General features: G+C 33.7%; 4 protein-coding genes across 7 annotated transcripts; all 4 read left to right on the forward strand.

Annotated features, from left to right (window-relative positions):
• The first annotated feature begins 54 nt into the window (after nucleotides 1-54).
• On the forward strand, nucleotides 55-5,958 carry LOC103500830 (histidine--tRNA ligase, chloroplastic/mitochondrial). The gene is made up of 11 exons (XM_008464268.3): nucleotides 55-465; nucleotides 549-644; nucleotides 1,463-1,551; nucleotides 1,754-1,883; nucleotides 2,420-2,512; nucleotides 2,652-2,726; nucleotides 2,840-2,957; nucleotides 3,041-3,183; nucleotides 4,043-4,171; nucleotides 5,413-5,576; nucleotides 5,657-5,958. The coding sequence occupies exons 1-11, from the start codon at nucleotides 118-120 to the stop codon at nucleotides 5,793-5,795; spliced, it is 1,524 nt and encodes a 507-aa protein (XP_008462490.1). The 5' UTR covers nucleotides 55-117; the 3' UTR covers nucleotides 5,796-5,958.
• A 924-nt stretch (nucleotides 5,959-6,882) lies between these two features.
• Nucleotides 6,883-8,528, forward strand: LOC103500829 (uncharacterized). Its single transcript, XM_008464267.3, has 4 exons — nucleotides 6,883-7,060; nucleotides 7,152-7,260; nucleotides 7,607-7,669; nucleotides 8,285-8,528. The coding sequence occupies exons 1-4, from the start codon at nucleotides 6,976-6,978 to the stop codon at nucleotides 8,385-8,387; spliced, it is 360 nt and encodes a 119-aa protein (XP_008462489.1). The 5' UTR covers nucleotides 6,883-6,975; the 3' UTR covers nucleotides 8,388-8,528.
• A 2,580-nt stretch (nucleotides 8,529-11,108) lies between these two features.
• On the forward strand, nucleotides 11,109-20,549 carry LOC103500828 (protein PTST homolog 3, chloroplastic). 4 transcript variants are annotated; one of them, XM_008464263.3, is made up of 13 exons: nucleotides 11,109-11,417; nucleotides 11,507-11,626; nucleotides 11,820-11,938; nucleotides 12,017-12,790; nucleotides 13,704-13,914; nucleotides 14,098-14,158; nucleotides 14,236-14,313; nucleotides 14,437-14,490; nucleotides 15,537-15,656; nucleotides 16,227-16,351; nucleotides 17,056-17,107; nucleotides 18,075-18,213; nucleotides 20,049-20,549. In XM_008464263.3, the coding sequence occupies exons 1-12, from the start codon at nucleotides 11,242-11,244 to the stop codon at nucleotides 18,171-18,173; spliced, it is 1,989 nt and encodes a 662-aa protein (XP_008462485.1). In that variant the 5' UTR covers nucleotides 11,109-11,241; the 3' UTR covers nucleotides 18,174-18,213; nucleotides 20,049-20,549. The 4 variants fall into 4 exon arrangements, with proteins under 4 accessions (XP_008462485.1, XP_008462487.1, XP_008462488.1 ...); XM_008464265.3 differs by having other exon boundaries at nucleotides 12,020-12,790; XM_008464266.3 differs by having other exon boundaries at nucleotides 11,110-11,417; nucleotides 14,263-14,313.
• A 1,637-nt stretch (nucleotides 20,550-22,186) lies between these two features.
• LOC103500827 (uncharacterized) lies at nucleotides 22,187-25,229 on the forward strand. The gene is made up of 6 exons (XM_008464262.3): nucleotides 22,187-22,662; nucleotides 23,682-23,779; nucleotides 23,880-23,951; nucleotides 24,041-24,165; nucleotides 24,642-24,714; nucleotides 24,796-25,229. Exons 1-6 carry the CDS (start codon nucleotides 22,353-22,355, stop codon nucleotides 24,898-24,900), a joined length of 783 nt encoding a protein of 260 aa, XP_008462484.1. The 5' UTR covers nucleotides 22,187-22,352; the 3' UTR covers nucleotides 24,901-25,229.
• Nucleotides 25,230-25,476: the final 247 nt, after the last annotated feature.

Raw genomic sequence — 25,476 nt, forward strand, 5'->3', positions numbered from 1 at the left:
CTTGCTACGTTCGGTAACGGGTAAATCTTAAAAAAAGAAAAAAAGGCCATAAATTCATTTTTGTGAGTACAACACAACTAGGCGCCACTTTGCTGCTTCGCTCCATCGTCGACCACCATGGCTGCGAAGCCTTCATCACTCCTTATCTTCCAACCTCGCCTCAATCTTCGTTTGAAACCTTTCATTTTCTCATCTTCATCACTCGCTTTCAGTATCATTCTCAGATTCCCCTTTCCCAAACCCTCATTCTTCGTCAACCGCCACTTTTACTCTTCTCTCACCGCCGTCTCTTCCGCTCAGTCTATTAGCGACGGCGGAACCACTCGCGGCAGGTCGGGGGCGCTTTCTCCGGCGCCGACCACTGAAGAATTGCAGAGAATCGATGTTAACCCTCCCAAGGGAACCAGGGATTTTCCACCTGAAGATATGCGACTCCGTAACTGGCTGTTCAATAATTTCAGAGAGGTTGCATATACTATTGCTTCGCATTGTAGTTTGATTAGTGATTTTTGTGTCTTTTTTCATTCGTTTTTAGTTTTTGTGATTAGGTTTCGCGATTGTATGGATTTGAGGAGGTTGATTATCCGGTGCTCGAGTCGGAGGCGCTGTTTATAAGGAAAGCAGGTGAAGAAATAAGAGACCAGGTATCAATCCCTGTACTAATTTCTTAAACTAATTTATTGAATTTAGCCAAAATCTTGATGCTGCAGACAAAAAAAAAAAAAAAAAAAGGAATGAGAAGAACGGCGCCTGTAATTTATTCTTGAACTTATTGAGTATGAGTAATCGGCTGTAATTTCCTGCTTGAAAAAGGAAAATTCCTTATGAAAACTATACAAAGAAGGGGGCACTTAATGTATAAAGAACCAAATGAAATCCCAACATCTGATTCTTACATTATTAGATCAAAACAACTAAATGAAAGAAATAATATTCTTTCCCATTTCTGTTTAACGATTTGTGAAGCAAGCCAGTGCAGCTTTTAACTAAACTATTGAAGTTATTTACGTTTGGTGCAAGTTTGATAGGGTAGCCGGCAGTATGTGTTAGAATTCCACCTTGGAAAATGAAAAACCAAGGGGACTCATACTCTTTATACAATAGATGGACTGCTGAGATGGAACCCCATACTCTGAAATAGTATGAGATATACTAACACGTGTTTTCTAGCAACGAAAATTTTTGGATTACTATTTTTAGTTATTAACAAACATTACTAACATGTTATCTTACTCTATCAATCTCTGACTTAGAGCATACAATTACATGAAATCTAGATTATACAGCATTTTGGAGTTCATTTTATACATGTTGCAAATTATTTGGGCTTGTATTCTGTGCAAACATCTTCTTCCTACCTCCATCCTTTCATATTTTGCCTCTTCATATAGGAACATTTTTTACATTACACTTTATACATGTTTTTCAAATTGCTTTTAGTTTTTGCTCTTTCTTTTTGTAGCTCTATTGTTTTGAAGATCGGGGAAATCGTCGAGTTGCTTTGAGGCCTGAGCTTACCCCTTCCTTGGCGAGATTGGTGATCCAGAAAGGGTATTTTGCTTTAGAAGCAATATGTTTCCATTTATCTTCGAACGTGTTGCTATATTCTACCACATTTTTTTTTGTCTTTTTTAGAAGAAAAAATTGAAATCACGTGTGTGTAAATTTAATATTTGTCTATTTATTTGTTTAAATTATCTTTGCATCCAGGTACAGATGCCAGAATTTGATCTCCATCTTTTTTTCTGTCCAGAAAATCTTTGTCCCTTCCAATAAAATGGTTTGCCATAGGTCAATGCTGGCGGTATGAGAGAATGACTAGAGGTCGGCGTCGTGAGCATTATCAATGGAATATGGATATCCTTGGTGTACCTGAGGTTACGGTATGGGAATTTTAGTATATGGCATTAGTTTTTTTTTTCCTTTTAATAGATATGTGTGTGCGCGTGTGTGTTTTATAGCTGAAAGGAGTTTTTGCATTCTTAGGCAGCAGTTTTGGCTTCCAGATTTTAGTGAAGTGAATATAGCTTATGATGGTTTCACATAAAAAACAGTTTCTTGTAAAAATATCGTGTTCGATGAGTTCTCTATAGACACATGATACAAGAAGGTATTTTTTTTTTTTGTTTTTCCGGGCACCAACAGGGAGATGATAGCAAGTACTTGTCAAGTGGGATTTTTAGTCATTTTTTCTGTGGATATTTTTGGTAGTCAGTCTATCACTCTTCTCAAGTGCTTGCAATTTAGTTTAACCAAACAAATACATAACTTGTTTGAAGTCATCTAGCCATCTTGACATGGTCTGTTTATAATAAAGTTTACTCTTTGATACCTGGCTTGAATTGAATGTTAAAACTTGTTTGAACAGGGTTGTGCTCATTATGTTCGTTCGTTTATTTTCGATCTAATCTTTTTATAGGCTGAAGCAGAGCTGTTATCTTCAATTGTTACGTTTTTCAAGAGAGTTGGAATTACAGCATCTGATGTGGGATTTAAGGTTTCCAGTCGAAAGGTATTTTCTCCATGCATCTTGTGTGATCATTCCAATAAATGTAGTTATTGATTTAGTGGTTATTAAATGTTCAATAACAAACAAAGATTTTTGTAGTTTCAGTCGCTGTAAATGCCTAATGTTTTTAGTTTGATGGTAGGTTTTGCAAGATGTCCTTAAATGCTATGGAATACCTCAAAATATGTTTGGCAAGGTTTGCATCATCATAGATAAGGTTGGTTATCTGTCGCTTCAAGTTCCATAAACTTTTATTTGCTTTTGCAGTGTGTCAGGATGTAATTATTTCTTCTGTCTCTGTTTCCCTCTGGCTGTTAATCTTATTAACAGATAGAGAAAATTCCATTGGATGAGATGAAGAAGGAACTGAAGGTTGTGGGCGTATCAGAGGATGCTATTGAGGAGCTCTTGCAAGTTCTTTCAGTAAAGTCTTTGACAAAGTTAGAAGGTTATTTTCTGCAAATGGTTAAGTCTTTGACCAATTAGTTGAAAGGGATTGAAATTGGAAGTGTGATTGTTATTCTTGCATAGAGGTACTTGGAGGTGGTGGTGAAGCGTTGTCTGATTTGAAGCAGCTATTTTCCCTTGCTGAAAAGTTTGGTTATTCTGATTGGATCCAATTTGACGCTTCCATTGTTCGTGGCCTTGCTTATTACACTGGTATTGTTTTTGAGGTTAGTTTTGTTGTTAGTATTCGATGTTCACTTTTCCCACGAACTTGTTTGTCTTGTTGATTTGACTTGTCTTCATGGCTTAGGTTTAACATATGTTATATGTCTAACTGAAATAATGCCACGTCCCACACTTTGAACTACAGTGAGCTATATATTCTCATTAAAATAAATTAAAGAAGGAAAAAAAACTACGGTTGTTATATCAGTAACTGTTTCCTGAGTTAATTTTATACCAGCATGTAAACGGAATAAATAAAGGTAAATCATCCAATTAAATTGCCACAATCCCCAATTGGTAGTCTAATACTATAAAGTATATGAAAATTTTTATATCAAATATTTTGTAATATGTTGATGTAATTGCTACTGAAAACTGATATGTGGCTAAGGAATGGATTTGTAACAGTATATGTTTTGATGATTTTTGTAGTATATCATCAAGCAGAATTGTTGCATTCGCACATAAACAGAGAATAAAGTTATATCTTTCATCAAATTCCTCGTTTCCAAACCATCCATTGTTCACTTCTATTTCTTTTCCTTGTTTCTTTGGTGAATATTTCTTCTTAAACTCTCTTCATTTAGTTAAAAGTTCAGTTACATTTATTTATTGCTTATTGTTTAGGGGAAATAATTGGTAAAGTGATGAAAGCTCTCTCTCTCTCTCTCTCTCTCTCTCTCTCTCTCTCTCTCTCTCTCTCTCTCTCTCTCTCTCTCTCTCTCTCTCTCTCTCTCTCTCTCTCTCTCTCTCTCTCTCTCTCGTCCCTCTTTTGTCCCTGTATCAGTTAAATTGAAGAAAAGCTAAATGCCATGAAATTGCTCTTTTTGGTTCATTTTAATAATGAAGATGCTGTTTCAGGGTTTTGACAGAGGTGGTAAGCTGCGAGCCATATGTGGTGGGGGTCGGTATGATCGTTTGCTTTCTACGTTTGGTGGCGATGATATTCCTGCTTGTGGCTTTGGGTTTGGTGATGCTGTTATTGTAGAGGTAAGTTTTAAGCTGATCTTTGCACCTTTACACAATCATAAAATTCTACGGCAAATTATTCCTGTGCTGCAGTTTTCTTAATTCAATTATTGATGTTATGCTTTTTGATCAGCTGTGTTTGCCTATTTATTTGATAACCAGACCACCTTGACTTGACCCTTATGAATCTTATGGTTCAAATCATGTAGGCCGTTTATCTTATGTATTCTAGGTAGGTAGAATACTAACTTCTTGATATCAAATCTTTCAGTAGTAATTGGTTTTTTGGTAGATTTAGTTGCGTGCATACGTTAATGGTCAACTCATATAACATGCTTTCGAAAAGTAGGAAAATTTTATTCTCTCTTTTACTCAGGGAGGTTAAATTTATTCAACAATAAACTTCCAATTTTGTCTCTTTGAGTTTTAAACAAGGGGTGAAATCAATACATTCTCGAAATTTAGAACATTGAACAGGTTGATGATCACGTGGATTGAAATTTCTTGGGCAAAATTCTTGAGGTCTTAGTTGTGCTAGGATGATTAACTTTTCTTACCTATGGAAGTCCTAAAAATAAGATTCTTGCTCCAAGAGGTCTTAAGCTAGGGGAACCTCTCCTTTCTTTTCTTGGTCTTAGTGGATGTTTTAAGCAGAATGGTTTTCAAATGCGTTGAAGGGATTTGAAGTGGGTAAGGATAAACTGACTCTCTCCCATCTCCAATGTTCCAATTCGCTGATAATATTATATTCTTTTGTTTGGGGAATGATAAAAACAACCATTTTTAACTAAAATGCCATGTCCCACCACAAGAACACTCATAATTAACTTCTAATTAGGTTGAAAGCAATGGAACTGAGTTGGTTCCACCCACTGCCGACTGTATCTGTTTGTTGGTTCAAGTTATTTAAATCGTTCGAGAAAAGAACTAAATCGTTTAAACTCTGCACAAAAGCCATCAGGGGTTGACCTAATGGTAAAAAAGAAAATATTGTCTAAAAAAAGGCTAAGCAGTCATGAGTTCAATCTATGGTGACGACCTACCAAAGAATTAACATCTTATGAGTTTTCTTAGCACTCAAATATTGTAGAGTTAGACGGGTTTTCCTGTGAGATTAGTCGATGTGTGCATAAATTGATTTAGACAAAAGGATTTTATTTAATCATGTTTTCTAACAAATGTATACACCTTCTGTCCGTACTCCTCCATAGTTACGATTTGATAAATTTGGTTTTGCTGTTGGGCGTGGGATTTGGTTGTAGTTGCTCAAGGAAAAGAAGTTGCTGCCAGAACTGAATGCTGAAGTAGAGAACATAGTTTGTGCTTTGGATCCTGATCTCCAAGGTGCAGCTTCCAAAGTTGCTACCATTCTCAGGGAGAAAGGCCAAACTGTTGATTTGGTCTTGGAGAACAAACCTCTCAAATGGTATCATTCACAAAACTCGATTGACTCCGTCAAAATTATCACATTTTCTTATCCACACTGCTTTGCTTAATTATTTGTAGGGTGTTCAAACGAGCGACGCGGATAAACGCTCGCCGGTTGATACTAGTTGGAAGTTCAGAATGGGAACGAGGCATGGTCGGAGTTAAAGATCTTTCCTCGGGCGAACAATGTGAGGTCAAACTTGATGAACTCAACTAATTTAAACATCATTCTTTTCTTCTTCTTCTGTAGATTTATTTGTTTAGGGAATAGTTTCAAACTTCAATTTTACATTTTCCAATCTTAGATTATTGTGTATTGAAACGGTTACTAATGGGGGATACATCAATGTTATGTTCAATTACAAGTTTAGTTTTTGAAATTTGATATTTGTGTTTAATCGGTCTGTCTTACTTTAAAAGGGTTTATGATAGGTTCTTGAACTCCCAATTTTGTATTATTAGATTTTTAAATTTTAGAAGAAGGTTTTTAACAAGCTCATAAACTTTTATCTTTCATTATTTAATTTTTCTTTTTCTTTTTAATTTGTGGAGGAAACAATTATAAGAATTGATATCACCTGGCAATATTAAAAGGTAAATATAAAGGAAAGCGATTAAAAAAAGTTATTTAATTTTCTTTTTCTTGTATTGTATATATGTAATTGTTGTTTGTGCTTTTTGGGACTCTTTAGTAGATGAAAGGTCACAAGTAGCCCTATTTTAGTCCAATCCTTAACCTTTGAATTATGAAGAAGTCCTTAAACTTTGAATTATGAAGAACTCATGAATTTGGTCGAGTGGTGGAATTTATGATTTTGATCGAGAATTTGCGTTGCTAACATATTTATTACTTGATTTCTAATTTAAATAATTGTTTACAATGTAATTGATATTATATAGTGATTAGTTAAAATTTCGTAAATATAACAAACTATACAATTCGTCTAACAAAATTCATAAACTTAGTCATTTCTCCTATTCACTGTCTTCTTTCTTTTTGCTGCGATTTTTTTGTATAGTATTTCTTTTTTAAAAAAATTGTTTAGCCAAATCTCTAAATCTAATCGACTAAATAAACGAAAGGATGGTAGACCTGTGACTTTTTTTTTTGTGGGTGTAAATATTTTGTTTTGAAAAGACCGGTCGATAGAAATTGACATTGTTTATAAAAGAGATTAATAATTCTTCAAAATAATTGCATCCAAATCAGAGAGACGGACAGCTCAACGTTGACATTTTCGTTGACTGAGTCAAATTAAACGACGTCGTTCCACCCCCCTATATATACAGCATTCTCCCGCTTCCCTTTCCTTAAGGTTCTCTGGTGGTACAACCACCAATAAACAAACCCTAATTTTACTCCGATTTTGCAATACTTGAGCTCTAGATTGAAGAACATGGGAGGAAAGTGTCCTCACAGAAGCGTAAAAAAGCGGAGATACTCACACAAGACCGCTCGGCGAACGAAATTTCTTGTCAAAGATATCCTTTTCTTACACTTCATTGTTCTATTTCGTTTTTCGTTTTCGTTATGTTTGTGGATTTTCCTTAATTTGATGAATCGATGAATCACGGGATGATATGGTTTACAATGAATTAGCGAAACCTGAGGTAGAGAGGCCTTCTCTTCCTGTCGATGAAGATTTGCCTGGAATGGGGCAGTACTACTGCCTGCACTGCGAGTAAGTTTTTTCATTTGCTACTCTTTTTTTTTTTTTATTATTATTATTATTATTTCTTTACTCGAAATTTCTGTAGAAAATCGTTTCTCTCATTGTAGAGAATTCATCAATTTTAATGCTTAGGGCTGAATATTTTATGAAGTATTATGATTTGGTTATCTTGATTGAAATTTGCAAGTACAGATTTGAAGTTTAGAGTTTATAATCGATCAATTAATGCTGTGGTTTACTCATCTTTAGGGCTGAATATTTTTTTGATGTGTTATCTGAGGCTGAGATGTTTTATGAAGTATTATGTACGATTTTAAAGTTTACAATTTACAATCGATTAATGGTATGGTTTCAGCCGATACTTTGCGAATGTGTCTGTGAGGGATGAGCATTTCAAGACCAAGCGTCACAGGAAGAGGTGAGCTTAGCCAATTTTTACCTCCCATCATTTTCTGGTCATTCTTTGCGCATTGAAGTTCATATATTTAAAAGAAATCCATCTCGTATTCTCCTTGGAGGCATGATTAAATGTTGAGAACGCTCACTTTTACTAACCCTATCAGCCTTTGTTTCTTATATTACGTTTTTAGTTTGCCTAATTTGGTTGGTGTTTTGATTAGGTTGTTGTGTGAAATTATGAACTTGGAATTGGAATATTAAACTTGGTACTGGAGTCTGTCGTAATGCTGACTGAGTTTAAATTTCTTAAGTTCCTTCACCTGGTCTCAGTCTTAATTTGTTATAAATACGGCATAGGTGAAAACAAATTTGGAACTCCAGTGGAATTTGAATTGATAATCTTCTTTTTCTTCTTTAATTATATCCATTTACAGCCATTCACCTTAGTTTCTCTATAGTATTTGATTTCATAAGTTAGTATGACTGTATTTGAAGAAGAATATAGGAAATGCAACTGTTCACTATAATATTTGATTCGTTTGATTGTTAGGTATGAAGCTAGTAAGATCGTACTAAAGAAGAATATTTGAATTGCAATTGTTAACTATGTTCCTGTACCACAACGATGTTGCAGGGTAAAACTAATGTCAGGTCCTGCACCTCACACGCAGCTGGACGCCGAGCTTGCTGCTGGTATGGGCATGCCTGATAATGGTCCAAAGCTTATGGCAATGTGAGCTTATTACGTATCATACAACTTAAACATTTTTGGTACTGTAAAGAGCTTATAGTGAGGTTTGTTTCTCGTTTAACTAACAAGATCGATTTTGTAAAATACTATTTACTGGCAATGTATTTTATTTGAAGAGTTCTTTTAATCAATTGAATGAAAAGTAGGTTAATTTGAGCTTAGCTGGTTTAGATGATCATTCTCCACCATGCTCTTTAAGCCATGAAGGGAAAAAAGGAAAGGTTGTACTTATATCTAGGTGCTCATTTTGAATAATATATATCCTAGCGTCTTATGAGTTTTAATCATGGGTAATATAAATTAATGAATGATTCTTACCTTATTTTTGTCCCATCTTTGCCCTAGATTGTTTCATTTGCTTGATTTTTTCTAGGTCATTTTCTAGAAACATAAAAGTTAGGCTCTCATTGGTATCCATATGGTTTTTTGTTTTTCGTTTTCTGGGAACTAAAGCCATCATCACTTTATAATTGAAATTTCTTATTCTGTTATCTATTTTCTACCAATATTTTCAAAATCTAAAGTTTATTTTGAAAATTAGTGCAGTTTTTTTTAACTTTGCTCTTGTTTTTGGATTTTAGCAGAGAAGTCAGTTCTTTTATGAAAACTTTTTGATTATATGGTAATGAAACATAGAAAAACCTTACTACTATGCCGAATTAATAGACAGTTATATTCTATCCAAACTCTAAGCCATAAATACAATTTGGGTGGAAGTGTGTTGCAAAAGCAGAGACTATACCTGATTAGACATAGTTACATAAAGGAGGGTAATTACTATCCTGTTTATTTTTGGGTTAGATATGCTTTTTTTATCTTCAAGGTTTGTGTTGTTATTTAGTTGGTCCCTTTAAGGTTTTAAATTGAACACTTTCAGTTGAGTCCTTTGGTTTATAAGGATTTATAGATATGCTATCTGAATTTTATGGACAAAATATGTCTTAATTTAGTTTATAAAATTAAGCAGAAAAGTCCTATATAAATTTAATAGATTAACTAATTAAATGTTATAGTGATAAAAATTAATTAATTTGGAATCAATAATAATTTTAATTATAAATTCATAAAAATTGGTTGCTAATGGTCACTAGATATTGCCAGCGATGGTTGTTGATTGACAAGTTGGTCGACGAATATTCCAATCCTTGCAATAAAAACAAGGGGTTGATTATTATAACTTACTTCACTTGGTCTCAAACATGTCCCCCATCTACTATTAAATTTTTTATATTCAATTTTTGAATATATATAAGAAAAAGGTATGTACCTAAAGTTTTGAGATGCTGAAATCCAACCTGCTTATTTACATAATGGCATAAACATACATAATCATATTTCACTACAAACACACAATTTTCAACCCAATAGTAAGGCAAACGGTAGCAATGTTGATGCTTACCTTACAAGTCTGTACTAAAATGTTAACACATGCGTAATTACACGTCTCCAAGGCATATAGGATTTTATAAATATAGAATCCATAATGAAAGATGCACATAGCTTTCTCATAAAGAGAGGCTTCTCTTTGACAATTAAGTTTAATTAACTTCAACTTGAGTATGATGAAAAGGACTACCATACCATGTTTTCAACTTCCTGTTAATTGATCTTCAATCAATTATAAAATCCTATTTGGGAAATTCAATCAGAAAATGAACAAGTCAATTGAAGAACACATACAATTAAATCCTCAACACCTAATTAGGCAATAGAGCACAGACAAACTTCAACGTTGATAATCCTGTAATGGGAGAAAGAAAAGTCCAACAATTGAATCTTCTTCGCAACAACCTCGGCATCACATTCGAACTTAGAAGTTCATGCAATCCATTTCAACGACGAGCTTCAAACCCATAAGAACAACCATAATCTCTCCAGCTTCTTCCACAGAGAAAGAACCAAGGAGAACGATGGATTGGACAGCCTCCACCAATATCACATCCTATATTACAAAAACTATATCAATTTATGATGTACTGTGCAATATTACATATTAGCTTTCATTGAATAACATTACGCTCGATTGATATATTTGCAATTTCCATTTTCAAAACATATGATCATAACATTAAAAAAAAGAAAGCTAAATTTTACCCCTTGTCTTGAAGGTGGGTTTTATTTCAAAAGTTATAATATTTATTATTGGGATTTGTACAAGTTTTAAAAACACAACAAAAGTATACATATTATGAACATTTTAAATACAGTAAAATAAACAAAAACATTTACAATATACAATAAAATTTTGGATTCTATAACTTATATACATCGATAGAATTTTATCGATAAAAATATAAAAATGTCTATCAATGTCAAATTTGTCATTTTTGATGATTTTTCTAAATATTATAAATACATAAAAACAATTTAAAGTTGAATCGAAGGACATATAGCTCACGTAGATTGGTTAAGGTTCATGTTAATAAATATCTTATTATTTAGCTTAATATTACATCAATTGTTAGTTCCTTTCTTGTATTTTTAGTTTAATAAAAATGTTGTGATTAGCTAACTTTGTGTTTAGATATTCTATGGTGGGGTTCATACTTCATACGACATTTTATTACAAAATTAAACAAATCAATGTGATGTGACACGTGTCCTTATATTTTTATTTTTGAACTTAATATCGTCTAAAATAAAATTTAAATTTCCTTTTTTTTTTTTTTTTTCCTTTTCTTAATACCTAAAATTCATAAAAATAGTGATGGTGGTGATTTCGCGAAGAACTTTCATTCATTTCAGTTCGTCATCGCCATAAACGAGAATCGCCTCTCCACCAAAAGCTAAGCTTAGAGCTCACAATGAGAATTCGCGCGCAGTGAGTGTCTCGTTTCTCCATGGCTACGCTCTCTCATTTTCCCTCCTTACTCTCTCTCTCTTCTCGGAATTTCTCTTTCCTAGACCAACTGCATACGCTCAATCATCACCCCAAGTTTCACTGTTTTGGCCACCATCACCACCATCATCCAAGGAGACAGTCTTACGTCTGTAATTGTTCAATCAGGAGTTCCAGGTTGATTTCTTCGTCATTTCTTTTATCTTGATGTGTATATTGTGTTTTTCGTATTTTATTTGATGTTGTGGTGGAATTTTGTGTTTCAGGGCTAGTAGAAGGAAGAAGAGTAATGAGGAGCTCTGCAACGACATTCGCGAGTTCATTAGATCGGTTGGACTTCCGAAGGATCATGTACCTTCTACAAAGGAGCTTTCGCAGCACGGAAGGTTATTTTTTTCGTCTTTTTAGTGTTAAATGGAATTGCATGTTTTGAAACTGGGTTTATAAGGTTTCTTAATTCCTGTGTAACTGTTTTGCATTTGGAAGGTGGAATTGTAGGGTAGACATGTAGTGTTTGTGTTCTCGTTTGGAATACTGTTCTTGGTTGATGATTAAATGCTTCATTTGGAATGCATTCAGGACTGACCTGGCAAATATTGTAAGACGAAGGGGTCACAAACTTATGCGAGAGCTTCTTCTTACTAATTCAACCACTACGGTTGAAGGTGATTGTGACTTGGGGAACATTACTCTGACAGGTTAATACATGATTCTTCAATCTGCGTTAATAAATCTGGGGTTCTCATTTGAATAATTGATTACCTTTTATTTCTTAGAAGGCCAGGATGGCGAGGCAAAAGATGTAGTTGAAGACTCGGTGTTAGAAAACCCCTCTAATAATTCAAATACCAACCATGTTTTTAGTTTTGATGACTGCTTTTCGGATCCTACGGCAACAGCCAATTCATCAGCGGAGGAAGAGTTGTCAAATGATCTAATATGCCATGATGAATACAATGCATCATATCGGGAAAATGATGAGAACATTGAGATAGTTGAAGCTGATAAATCCAGGAAAACTGAAGTTGCTGCATCAGAAGATTGCTTTACTAGTTCAAATATTGGTTTAGGTGTTACGTGCAGTGACCACACTGGGGAGCTAATTGAATTTTCAAAAAATTTATCACTAGAGAATGCTGAAAATTCATTGGAATGTCAAAGTGAGGTAACAAATGATAAGGTCGATGAATCTCACTGGTCACTTGAAGTTCCTTCTGGAGAGAATTATATGATAAATTCCACAGCTGATGAATATCTTGACATGCATGACCATGATGAAAGACCTCTACTTTTGACTCCTAGTTCCTCCTTAAAGGAAGAGGCCTTGCATTATTCAAATGAACAGGTCGAGAAAGAAGATAACTGTGTGGATGACGTCTCCTTATCAGCAGAAATGACTATCATAGATGACCAATCTAGTGGTTTAAATATTGATAGGGCTCTTGCACGTGGAGAGTCTAGTGGCGAGTTGGTAAAATATTCAGAGCAGTTATCCCTAGCAGAGAAGGTGGCTAGATTTATACAAAATGGAGATCTGGATATAGTAGATGGTAAATTGCATTAACTATTATTTTTTTGAGTGCCAACATAAAATTCTATATGGATGATGTAGATATTTTTTCAACGCCTTTTAAAAGTTAGTCAGCATTCTGTATATGTGTAGAACCATATGGTCCAACTATATTAGGCTGGATAGTATTACATTTAGAACGATTAAAGTTTTATTTTGAACGATTGAGATTTTAACTGAACATCTATGGTGTTGTGGTTACAACTCAAGCAGTGCCTTAATGTTTATGTTTGGAATCAATCAAACTTGTCGATATCACTTGATGCAAATCAATAAATTTTTTTTACTTTTTTTTTTTTTTTTTTTTTTTTTTTTTTTTTTTAATTTTTAGTTTGTTATTTCTACTCTTGTTGTCATTTAGATGCATATTGATAGTACTGAAGTGTGAAGTCTTTATTTCATTTTTCACTTTAGCTACAAATTCTTTTGTAAACTGTAATGTTTTAATTTTCTTCAGTTTCAGTTATTTCATATAAGATTTTTGTTTGTTTAATAGAGGTTTATATAATTACTCAAACTATTGCAAAGTTTTATGACTGAGGAAAATTTTCTGTACATCTCACCTTCCACAGTCGATCAGTTTCACTGTGATTGACAATGGCTTTGTATTCTTTTGTTGTAGTGATAGATGATGCTTGTATGTACGTCTTTGTAAAATTTATGATCTGTATTTCCAGGAATTTGATGTTAGAGATCATTTCATATCCTATTTGAATATTATGTTGTTGTGCACTTTTTTTTTTCAAGTACCATTGCAGTTCAAACAACTAGTTTCCACCTCTCTGCATTGATAAGAACATGTTTTGTCATTAAGTTTTATCCTGTTTTGCCTTATATAATCCGGTGCTTCTGAAAACTTGAAGTTGAGCACGTGACAATGCATTGATGCTCAGATAATTTTGATGCCACATTAAGCGAGAGTGGTGCTGGAGAAGGCAATGGATTCGTTACAGCAACAAATGCAGAAGAATCTGAAATAAACTTCCATGTTGAGGCATTCTCAGAAGATACCACCGCAAGTAGGGGTTCTTTGATGGCATCAAATGGGAGTGCATCTGAATTTGATGATAATGTGTCTACCACAGCTGTTGGTCAATTAATTAGGTTAGTAATTCAAACAGTAAGACTGCTGTATTCAAAGTCTTTTATATGATTTCCTGCTGTCTTCGTGGTTGCCCAAATGATTGGTTTTCATACCAAATAATTTCCAAGTCTCATCAGAATTACCATGTCATCTTTGGAATTTCATCACCTTTCTAAGTCCATATCATTCGAGACTATTTGTAGGGATGATCAACCGTCAACTGAGGCTTTAAATGGTCAAATTGAAAAGGTGTCGGGTGCTGAGGTACATTAACATTATTAAGTGTTTTATTAAGATATTGCTAGATTCAATCATGTAAGTTTCTTGACATTTTTATAAAGAAGGATTTTTGTCTCTCTATGGTACAGATAAAAATGTCTGAGAATCAAGTTGAGATTGATCGTCTCAAATTTATGTTGGTATTGATTTTATATTCCATCTGCTTCAAATATCTTGTTACTGAGTTCAAGGATGTCTGAAGTTCTGCCCATTTGGTATGGTTTCACTTCCATATTTTCACGCCATCTCTTCTCTGTTTATAGCATCAGAAGGAGCTGGAACTGTCTCAGTTGAAGGAACAGATTGAGAGGGACAAGGTATATCACATATGACTTCTTCTTCATGGTTAGTTTAGTGTAAAGTATTCATAATGTGATTCATTCAAATTAAGTTCGTCTAAACAATTTATGCACACCAATAGATGGAGGCAATTCACTTTGGATACTTGACTTACCGTCTAAACAATTTCTGTTGTAAAGGTTTCACTTCGACTTACCGTTCTATTTGTGCATCAAAAAACATTGTAAACAATTTCCGTAGTTGTTAGTTAAGGAGTTTGTAGGGTTAGAAAATTGAAAAGCCTATCGTAACAATACCCATGCTAGATAAATTTTCTATAATTGCTCTCCTCCTAACTGATAACTGTTAAAATGCATTTCCTGAACTCATATAGACCCAACAGGCAATAAACAGGGATAATTCTTCCTGTAGAGACATTGCTTGATTTGAGTGTGCCTTCCCCTCAAATCAAGCAATGTCCCACACATGAAAATATATTGACAATGTTGAAAAGGAACTCTGTAGCGAAGATATATTTGGGTGTACCTTCCCCTCCTCTGCCAAAGCTTCACAGCTCAGAAAATCCACACCCTCCTCTTTCGTTCAAAACCCCTCATCATAAACCTTCTTCCTGATCCCCACATTTGCAACTGAAATTTGTTGTTCCTCTACTACAGTATCCTTGGTGCTTTTCCCTTTTTACCCCTTCTTCTGTAAGTGTGAATGATTGGGGGTCTTACATTTACTTTCTTTCACCAGTCTCCCTAAACTGTGTTTATCATTTCTGTGTCTAACACTCTGTTAGGTAAGATGCGTTTTTGTTGCATCTTCTATATAATTGAGTGGTCAACTTTCATGAATTTTTTAACTTATGGTCTCAGGGTTTCTTAATATTTAATTTATTTGATTTGCTTTTAAGTTTGTTTGTCAATCTGTTAGGTATCCCAAGTATTCAAGATTGGAAGAGATTGTTTCACCTAGCAGTTCTTGTGATTTTATCTCATGCTGATTTTTTTGCACCCACTCTTGATTCTTCACTAATTACATTTTAATTTTTCTGTTTATATGTTTATTCCACTGTCAGCTTGCTTTGTCTGTTTCTCAAAGCAAGGCTGAAGCAGAGCTCAGCCATGCCCAAAAACTCATTTTAGAAAGAGATTCGGAGTTAGTTATTGCTGAGGAGTGTCTTTACGGATTGGAGGAGGTACATATCTGGTTTATTTTCTGTAATGTTAAAGATCGCACACAGGTCTTTGTACTTTGTAGGATGCTTTTAATCCATGCATAATACTTTTTTTCTTCTGTCTTTTCTTTTTTTTTTTTTTCTTTTTCGTAAACAATCACAGACTGCCTGTTGTGCTGCAAAGTTTCTTCTTAAGTTTAAATTCAGGACACTGAAATCTGCAAAGTTTTAAATGATAAATTCCTTCTCTTTGTTGTAGTCGGTAAAAGAAATTTGGTGCTCTATTAGCTTCTTGGGGGCCTAGCCTAGCTGTTTCCTTTCCTAGTGTCTTTTAATACCTCTCTTGTTTCTAATCAAAAAGAAAAAAAAATGATTAAATATTAATTAGCATGTATCATAGCAAAATACTTTTTCATTTGATTGTTGATACGTTGTTGAGAGAGAGTGAGAGTGAGAATTATTATTAGAAATATCAGCTCCTTCTGTAAACAAAAGGCATTGTCAGGTGAACATAAGATATAAATATGGTTTAGGCTTTCCTTTATATGACCCTAATGCCCGCTGACTGAAGCTTGATATCTGATTTATCAGGTTCAAATCCATTACAGCGGGGAAGGAGAAATTGTTGAGGTAGCTGGTGGCTTCAATGGTTGGCACCATAAGATTAAGATGGACCCACAGCCGTCATCCGATAATCTGGATTCGGTTAATTCAAAGTTCAGTGTTTTCTCATTTATCTGATTTTCTAAGGCGTTCCTGCAAATGTGTCAATGCAAGTGGATGACATTGTAATATAGTCCATGTGTGATTGGAAAGGATTATCGTCCTTAAGACTGGTTCTAAATTCTTTATTACTTCAATTTATTAACTCTAATTTTTTGTAGACATCAAAATGAAAATTCATAACTAAGCATAAAGGGAGTCAAACAAGGCAAGGATTCTAGAAGTTGATGTCCCGTGTCAATTTCCCTGAAGTCTTACCAATTAATTTTCCTTAGTCTTATCTTGTTTACAAAACATAAGGTCATGATTTTCTTAACTAGCTTTCTCGACTGTCATATTCTGTTGCCCCTAATTTCAAATGCTTAGGGTGCCATCAAATGCTAAACTTGCCCCTACTTCCTCCTGCTTGGTTGTTGGGATCTAGGTAGGTGGGTTGGGGTAGCTTGGTTCAACACCAAAGGATTATTCAGGTGCGGGTGATATTTCAGTCTGCCTCAAATACTTGATTTCGTTTGGCTTTGTTCCACTAGGGATAATTTGGCTGACCCCCTTCCGTAATTTATCTATACAACCAGGAACAAAATTCAACTGGTGGACTTGGATTTTACTTTTAGGGATAAAGTATTCCTTTGCCTGTCAAATATTTTCATCTTTTATGTCCCCTTGTACATATAAGCTGACAATGGTAATGTTCCAGGAAACACATGCATTGGTCAACTGTGTTGTGGCTTTATCCTGGAGTTTATGAGGTGAGAACATCCTTCATGAAACATCCGTTGTAATATTTATTTACTCATTGCAGAAGGGTTCCTGCCCTTGGTGACATTTTTATTTTCTATTTGTTGTTTTTAACTAATTAAATTACGTATTTGGTCCATATTCTAGCTTTGTCTAATAGGTTTTTTTGAACTTTAATAAATGTATAATAAATCTTGGACTTTCAACCTTAGTATCGTGCCTAATATGGCCTCTTGACTTTAAAATGTTTCTGACTTGGTTCCTAAATTTTCAATTGTGTCTAATAGGCACATTTATTTTCTGGACAACCACACAGGATAAGTATTGTGCTTTAAATGTTGTGTATGATATCGTTCGTACTTTTATGTCCATTCTGCATTGTGTTTCTTGAATGACCAATTTTTGTGCTTATTACTATTTTACCTATTGTTATGCTTCTAGTCTGATTCTTTTTGATTTTCTTAGTTAATCTTCTCCTTATTTGTTAATTGCCTGTTAATTATATATTGTTCCAAACTTATTATTTGGTAACATAAGTGTTGTTTGTTAGAGTTGGAAAGTCCCTTATATGTACAGCAGCTTCCTACATTATTTTTATTGTCGAAATGAACACAGTGAAACTCAGCATATTCTCTCTGTTTTGACCATTTTGCTATACCTGTATTTGTTGTGGGGCGTTCAAAATTTTCCTTCTGGTGGTTCAAGAATGTCTGATCTTTTAGATTTTTACATATTTTTTATTTCATTCTATTCATGATAGAAATATCTTCTATAATATGTTTTGCAACTTAAAGGTCTTATTTTTCCTTTTATAATAATTTCTCATAATATGATCTTTTGCTTTCTATATTCTTATATCATTTATGTGTATTAATTGAGAGTAATTCAACTCAGTAACCGGTTATGAGTTGAAAACCTTTTTAGGGACCAGTATTTGATTGATAATCCTACTAATTTTCTCTTTACAACTTGTTATAGATAAAATTTATCGTCGATGGACACTGGAAGATTGACCCTCACAGAGAGTCTTCGACCAAGGGAGCAATAACTAACAACATTCTCCGGGTTGGAAGATGATACGATGATAAAAAATGACATCAAGTAATTGGCGCCTTAGGTATTTGATTATCTACCTTTTCCTTCGGTTCCTCATCAATTCAATTGCGTTATAATGGCATCTTTTTCTTACACTCGGCATAAAAGTCATAAATCTTGTAGTGAAAGTTCATTTCTTCGAAGAAGGGAATTTTTTATATTCTTTGTTTCAAAGAAGTCATTTTGGGAATTTTTTATATTCTTTGTTTCAAAGAAGTCATTTTGATGAGATCACAGGATTTTTAAAATCTTCCCCTAGAATCCCTTCATTCTCTTCTTTTCCTCCTTTATATCATTATATGTATCTTCATTAAGTTGACGTTAGGGCATGTTTGGAAGTATTTCTGAAATGGTTAAAGACCATTTTTATTATGTTCAAAATCATCCCAAAACATACCTTTAATCAATTTAATGTTCAATTTTACTCAGTTAAACGCTGTTTGCATGCTATTTGAATTGGTTTTGAATGATGAAAAACATTTTTGGATTAATTTTGAAAATGACAAGTGATTTTAACTACTTTAGAATCACCTCCCAATCTGTCATTAATCTACTCGATAACTGGAGAGAAATCCCTTTTATGGAGCTTCCTTCTATTTTTTTTCCTTCAAGATCTGGATTATTTACTTGCGAATAAAAAAAAATCCTTCTCTTTCATTTAGCAGTCTTTCCATTACGTTCGTATTTCATATTAAACAGTCTTGGAAGACTGTAAGGCCCCTAGCTATAGAATTAATAGGAGGATTAGGAGAATATTTGTAGGGTGTTTAGAAAGGGCATATGGGTAATTAGATGTTAAGTTTGTTAGTGATGTAGTCTAAGTAACCTCAAGGAAAAATCCTCCAAGATTGTGGATTTTTTATTAGAATGAATAATATGCTCCATACAAGAGGAAAAGACTCCTATTTATAAAGTTCTATTACAATTGGCGTAAAAAGGAAATTAACCTAGAATATTACCTAATTATCCAATTAACCCTTAGTCTTCTTACATCAGTTAGGAATTTTAGTTCTAAATAGAAGAGAAGGGATTGGAGTAAGGGAGGAAGAATTTTGCAGTGGGATTTCCTTGGGAGGGAATTTGGAAGAGTCTAGCTCTTTCGAAAGGATTGGGGTTACATTGTTACTGTTTGTGTGATATTATAGCATATATATCAATATATTTTCATATAATTCTATCTTCTATTTTTCTTGTTTATACTCTGTATTCTTGAGTATTTTCTTGTTAGGTTGGGTGCGTAACAAAGAAGCACACACCATTCTCAAAATCTAACCAACTACTGAAAATTTTAAAACGTACCTTTACTAGTTTAAAGACATTTCATCTCGGAAATATCTCAACCTCACCCTTGCTAGCTGCTTTTTTGTGGTTCCATTCTAATTAAGAAGCAAAAGTCTTATGGGTTTAGTGCCAGTCAGAGCCTTATGTTGTAGATTTTTTTTCGGAAAAATATTTAAGTTTATCGAGGGTGAAGTCCAATAGACCTTTTCTTTTCTGAAGTCATTTGTAATTTGCTCTATCCCCAATTACTTCCTTCTGCCCAAAGTTCTTTGTGATCCATTCAAAGCTTTTCTGTATTTAATTCACATCAGTTAAACAATTGCTTCTTATTTAAAAAGGTTCCAAAAAGAAAATTTCTTGGCATTAATCTTCCTACCAATATCCCTTTGGGCGGTTCAACATATCATTTGTGACTAGATGGACGTGTCAGCATACTGTTTCGAACTCGTCGTAGATACAGGTGTACAATGTAATGAAATAGACCTCTTTAAGCATGGTCATAATGAATGGTGATAGTATTGAATAATGTAGGAATCCGTCTGATATGTAGTGACATTTTCATTATTTTAACCTCAGTTTCGTACCCAAGAACAAACTACCACGAAGTCGTGCACGGTCCAACTGGAATTAGCTCAGTATCTCACCGGCACTCACATGAGGGGGACATGAACCTTGTTTCTTCTGGAGGATACATTTATAACTGTCGGATGAATCGGATGACTTTCCGTAGGATTCAGTTTGTTAATAAAATCATGTATGTGCTTGTATATAGCAGCTACACTTTCCAATACGGTGCATGATTTGTTAAGCAAAATAGGGTGGAATTCATGAATGTTGCCAATGCCATCAATAACATGGGCATAGGAACATACATCTGCAGCAATGTTGATACAACTGCCAGACACCTAGATTCTCTGATTCCCAGTTTTAAGCTTAGCTTCCTTTTCTAGTAATTAAAAGAAGATTTTTTGGCCTGTACTTCAGAATTAGAGTCCGATATTAAACTAGTTTCAGTTACTTTGTTAGATACAATATCAATCTGATTTCACAGATGGTCGAAGTAGAAGTTATTGTAAATTACGGTCTCATACAGCAATCATTTTTTTCTTTTGTTTTCGTTTTTTAAAATTAAGCCTATAGGCTATATATTTTACTTCTTCCTCCAACTTTCTTCTTCTTCTTCTTGTCATTATGTTTTACCAATAATTTGATTTCAATTTTTGAAAACTAAAAAAAAATAATAGATTTTAGAAATTTGTTTTTTATTTTAGAATTTTTCAAAGAATTCAACCACGATATTGAAGAATGATTCTACCTTGTAAAAAAATATGGAGGAATAGACTTAATTTTTAAAAATAAAAACAAAAATGATAAATGAAATGATTACTCAACTAGGATTTTGTTTTATGGATTGCAAATTGTCCACTTAACTCTTTATTGGTTTTTTTTTTTTTTAATTTTTTTGGGTTGAATTGAACTAAATGAAATTATTATTGAAAAATATGTTAATTGTTTACAAGATCAGCAGCCTGCTTTTGGGACGTTTAGAGTTCGTTGTAGCAAAGTTTGTAACTGTTGACAACAACTGAAACGGATTTATATATGTATGTATGTATGTGTTTAGAAATTCTATGATAATAACATTTGAAGTATCAAGTCAATTTCTATCACTTGTTTCATTGTAAAAATTGTTTGGAAATATATTTGAATCAATTTAGGTCAAGGTCGAAGTATGGCCTTTTTTTTTTTTTTTTTTTTTTTAATTTTACAAGAGTTTAATTTAATTAATAAATATAGCATTTTTCTAAGTTTAGTGAGAACAAAAATTTGGTTAAATAATAAAGTACCTCTTGGCTTTAGTGTAAGGTTTTAATTATGTTGCCAAATTTTATTTTAACCAATTAACTTCTAAATGGTTCCAAAACTGCACAGTATGTATACCTTTGATGAAATTTTTTCAGAAAAAAAAAAGGAATTGAAACGATTAAGTGAAAATTGATTTATAAGAATTGGAAGATACATTATATGCTAAAACATTAACCTCGTTTCGTTGATTTCGTTGTAAATGACATTAAGGATATCTTTTGAGTTGAAACGTAGATATAAACCACACACCCTCTTTCTCCTTATTCAAAATTTAGTGTTAATTGAAACACAATAAAAATTTAAAAATATTTTGTCAAAATTGAAATTAACCCAATTGAGAAAAAGGTTATCTATAGTTGATTTACTTTGTCCACATATTATAAAATAAATGAGATATTTGTATAAATTAACTTGAATGAGTTTTTTAGTACAATAATTAAAGTAGTTAGATTCAAGTTGATGTCAATTGAGTTGAGCTCATGTTGGTATCAATTTAAAACAAGTGTTTAAGACAAAAACTATAATAATCCTCTATTGCTATATTAACTACTATTTAAAAATCTACACTTAACTACCCTAAACACTATTTCAAAATTTTTGATCGGTTATAATATTTACTACTATAACCTAATTATAATAACAAAACCAAGGTCCAAATGTGTTGAAAGAATTATAGAGATAGAAGATTGTGTATTGAAATCCGGTATATTCATTTTGGACTCATATCTACATTCATATATACATTATATAGATAATCAGAAAAAGAAAAAGGAAAAGAAGTTTTGTCATAAATTTGCAAATGAAAGATGAAAATAATAAAAAGAAAAAAGAAAAAAGAAAAAAGAAAAAAAAAAAAAAGGTTGATAGAATGTAAAGAAAGTATGAGCGTGTCGGTTTCTAGACCTTTCCCTCCATTTTCTTCTTTCACTCATCACTGTCTCTTCCCATTCAAAATCCATTGAATTCTCTGCAATCCACACTCCAATCATCATCCTTATCTCAATCTCCATCTCCATGGCTACTCTAACTGCAGCTTCTTTTTCTTCTTCTTCATCCTCTTACATGTGCTTAACCAAGGTATCTCCCCCATTGCCTTCCACTTCATTCCCAATTCCGTTCCCAACTCTCCCGAAAACCCCTCGCAATTCTTCTTCTTTCTCTTTTGCTTCCCCTCTTCCTTCAAGGACAAGCCTTCGGTTCAATCCGTGTTTTGCTCGGAACGACCACTTCGGTGATTTTGTGGAAATGAAGGAGGAGACGAGCGAGATGCGTTTGTATTCTCTTTCGCCTTTTCCTTTACTCTTCATTGCTGCTCTTCCTGGAGGTACACACTCACTTCTCTCGCTATTGAATTTTTTTATGTTGAATTTGAGTGATTGGTTCTTTTTGTAAGGTTTTGTTCTGTAGCCAACGCTTCATTGTATCTTCTTGATCTTAATGTGTTTTCGATGTGTTAGTGATATTACGGTAAGAGAGTTTGTTGTGTCTCTGAACTTGCGAGATTGATGTGAAGAAACTTGTATCGGTGATCACACTAAGTATGAATCATGCGAGTGAGAAGTGAATTTGAACTTATTTGTGAATTATGTGTTCTTCAAGTTACATTATGGCTGTTCTGAATAGATTTGTGACACTAGTGCTAATCCATTTAATTTCTGTATTTAAAGATGTTGATTCTATTTGCCATTGAGGTACATTGATATGCAGTTTAGACTTAATCTTGTTTACACTGTTTGAATCTTGTGTCTGTGACGAAGAACTCTGTGTGCACTTCCACAAGGAAGGAAGCATGGTGTTCAGTTTTGGTGTAAAATTAATTTTGAACCGATTCTACTCTTTTCTCAAAACTGTTTATCTTCATTTGTTGGCCCCTTTGATAATTGGTAGACTAGGTTTTTCAGCTGGCGGTTTCAAAGTAAAGAAGGCCAGATTGAAATCCATTTGGTGGATTAGTTTCATTCTGATTGAGACGTTGATGGAACCAAATATAAAAGCATGTGAAAATATAAAAGAAACATTTTGAATCATTGGATTTAGATTACTAGTAGCCAAAGCATCTTGAGTTAGCCCTTTTTTTTGTTTTCGCTCATTGAAGAATGAGGAGTTATCTATAGGAAGTCTACATCTCCCTTTGCATCTCTTCACAGAACGATTTGTTTTTCCTTTTGTATATATGTTATTATGTTCATGAAATACAAGTGTAATAAAATGTTTCTATCTTAGACATATGCACATAAATCACAAATAGATAAAAAAATTCTTTTCATTTCTTTTCTTTTAATTGTGGTGAGATGCAATCTTTGTTCACTTGTCATGAACTTGAATTGAATACCTAAATGACAGGGGGAACTGTGAGGTCACTCTTTGGTCCTTTCGTTGAGCTTGTTAAATCGTTGAATCTTCCTGAATGGCTGGTACATTGGGGCCATCCAGGAAACATGGTAAGTTCTCTTTTGGTTTGCTTCTAATGTAGTAATAATATAGATCCAATTTCAAATTACTGTTGCAATAACTTCCTATTTTGAATCGTGTTCTGATTAGGCTGTTGTGCTCTTTGCCATGGGTGGCTATGGAACATATTTAGGTTTTCGTATCCGTTACTCTGACGATGTGGTACGCATATTAGCTTCAGACATTTTCTACTCTTGCAAAAGAAGTCCCCATTCGCTATTTAGTTACGTTGTGTATTTGAACTGATGCAGGAGGAGAAGGCTTATGCCAAGGACTTGCATCCAAAGCTTCTAGGCGGGATGTTTTTCTTTTTTGCTCTTGGAGCAACAGGTGGAATCATTTCTCTACTTACATCAGACAAACCTATATTTGAGAGGTACAATGATAAACCAATTTCTTTACCCTTTCTTCCTCCTTATCAAAGGACATTCGTTTAATTTCAATTGTCATCACTGTGTCCATATTCAGAACTACTTGATCAACTTCAACGCCTTCCCCAAGTTGGTTATTTCTATGAACAATTTTGGAGGTGGTTTTGCACCTCCCTTAGTGTAAAGTAGCAAGCAATCCTTGCTATTTTGAGGGTATTTCATCCGAGTGTAATAGTATGACTTTTAGGTTTTTTGTTTTGGATGGGAATACCTTCTATAGTTAGTGTTGGACTCCAGTTTTTTAGCTTATTTTTTGTGCTCGTATTTTTTTTCGATAAAAAATTAGGTTTCAAATGAAAAAAAAAAAGAAGAGATTTTCGTATGAGGCACCTTCATGAAGGCTTTTTAACTATTTTAATAATGACCTACCAAAAGGCAACTGTTGATACTATCTTAATTTTTGGTTCCATCTTATCTCTAGTCCGCATGCTGTAACGGGGTTCATCGGTCTCGCACTATTGACTGTACAAACTCTTCTGCCTTCACTCTTTGAGGTAACAACTATCAATCTATCGATCAATGCTTATCATTCCTTTTCCTAATACTTGTCCTCTCATTCTTATCCTCATGTGCAGGATAATCCTGGGCTGAGAAATGTTCATGGTATTTTGGGTAGTGGAATCATGACACTGTTTCTCATCCATGCTGCATTTGGACTTCAACTTGGCCTCAGCTACTAAATCTTAACTGCTAGTATAGAATAACAATCTTTCTGCAATCCTTACGAAGATCCCTCGGCACTATTCTTCCCGAAGAGGAAATTTTCATTTTATTGCCTTTTCCTCAGGTATCATATTATATTTCTTGTTCACTATTTATTCATTGTTCCCCCCCTTCTCTTTTCCTTTTTTTTCTTTTACAAATTTACGCAAGGCCCTCTTATTTGCAACCTGCTCTTTTTCTTGATGTTGTCGATGGTAGGTGTTAATCTTGTTGTTTCTTTAATTGCATTTGTACATTGATACAGTCAATTTTATATGCGAAGTGTGTCGATGAAGATCTTAATGTAGTTGCCTCCGGCTCATTCTTCTCATTAATTAATGAAGTTGTTTTGGCTTTGTGTCAACAGAAAACAAGAAAATATATTTGCTTAAGTTTGAGGGAAATCATCCAAAATGACAACTTTAATAATATATTTACAATATATAGCAAAATATTAGATTTTGTCAATAATAGATATTAATAGACACTAATATGTCATAGTGATAGACAATAAGAGAAGTCTATCGATGTTTATTATTGATAGAATTTACAAT

This window comes from Cucumis melo, chromosome 8 (assembly GCF_025177605.1).
Source record: "Cucumis melo cultivar AY chromosome 8, USDA_Cmelo_AY_1.0, whole genome shotgun sequence".
In the NCBI taxonomy this organism is placed as follows: domain Eukaryota; kingdom Viridiplantae; phylum Streptophyta; class Magnoliopsida; order Cucurbitales; family Cucurbitaceae; genus Cucumis; species Cucumis melo.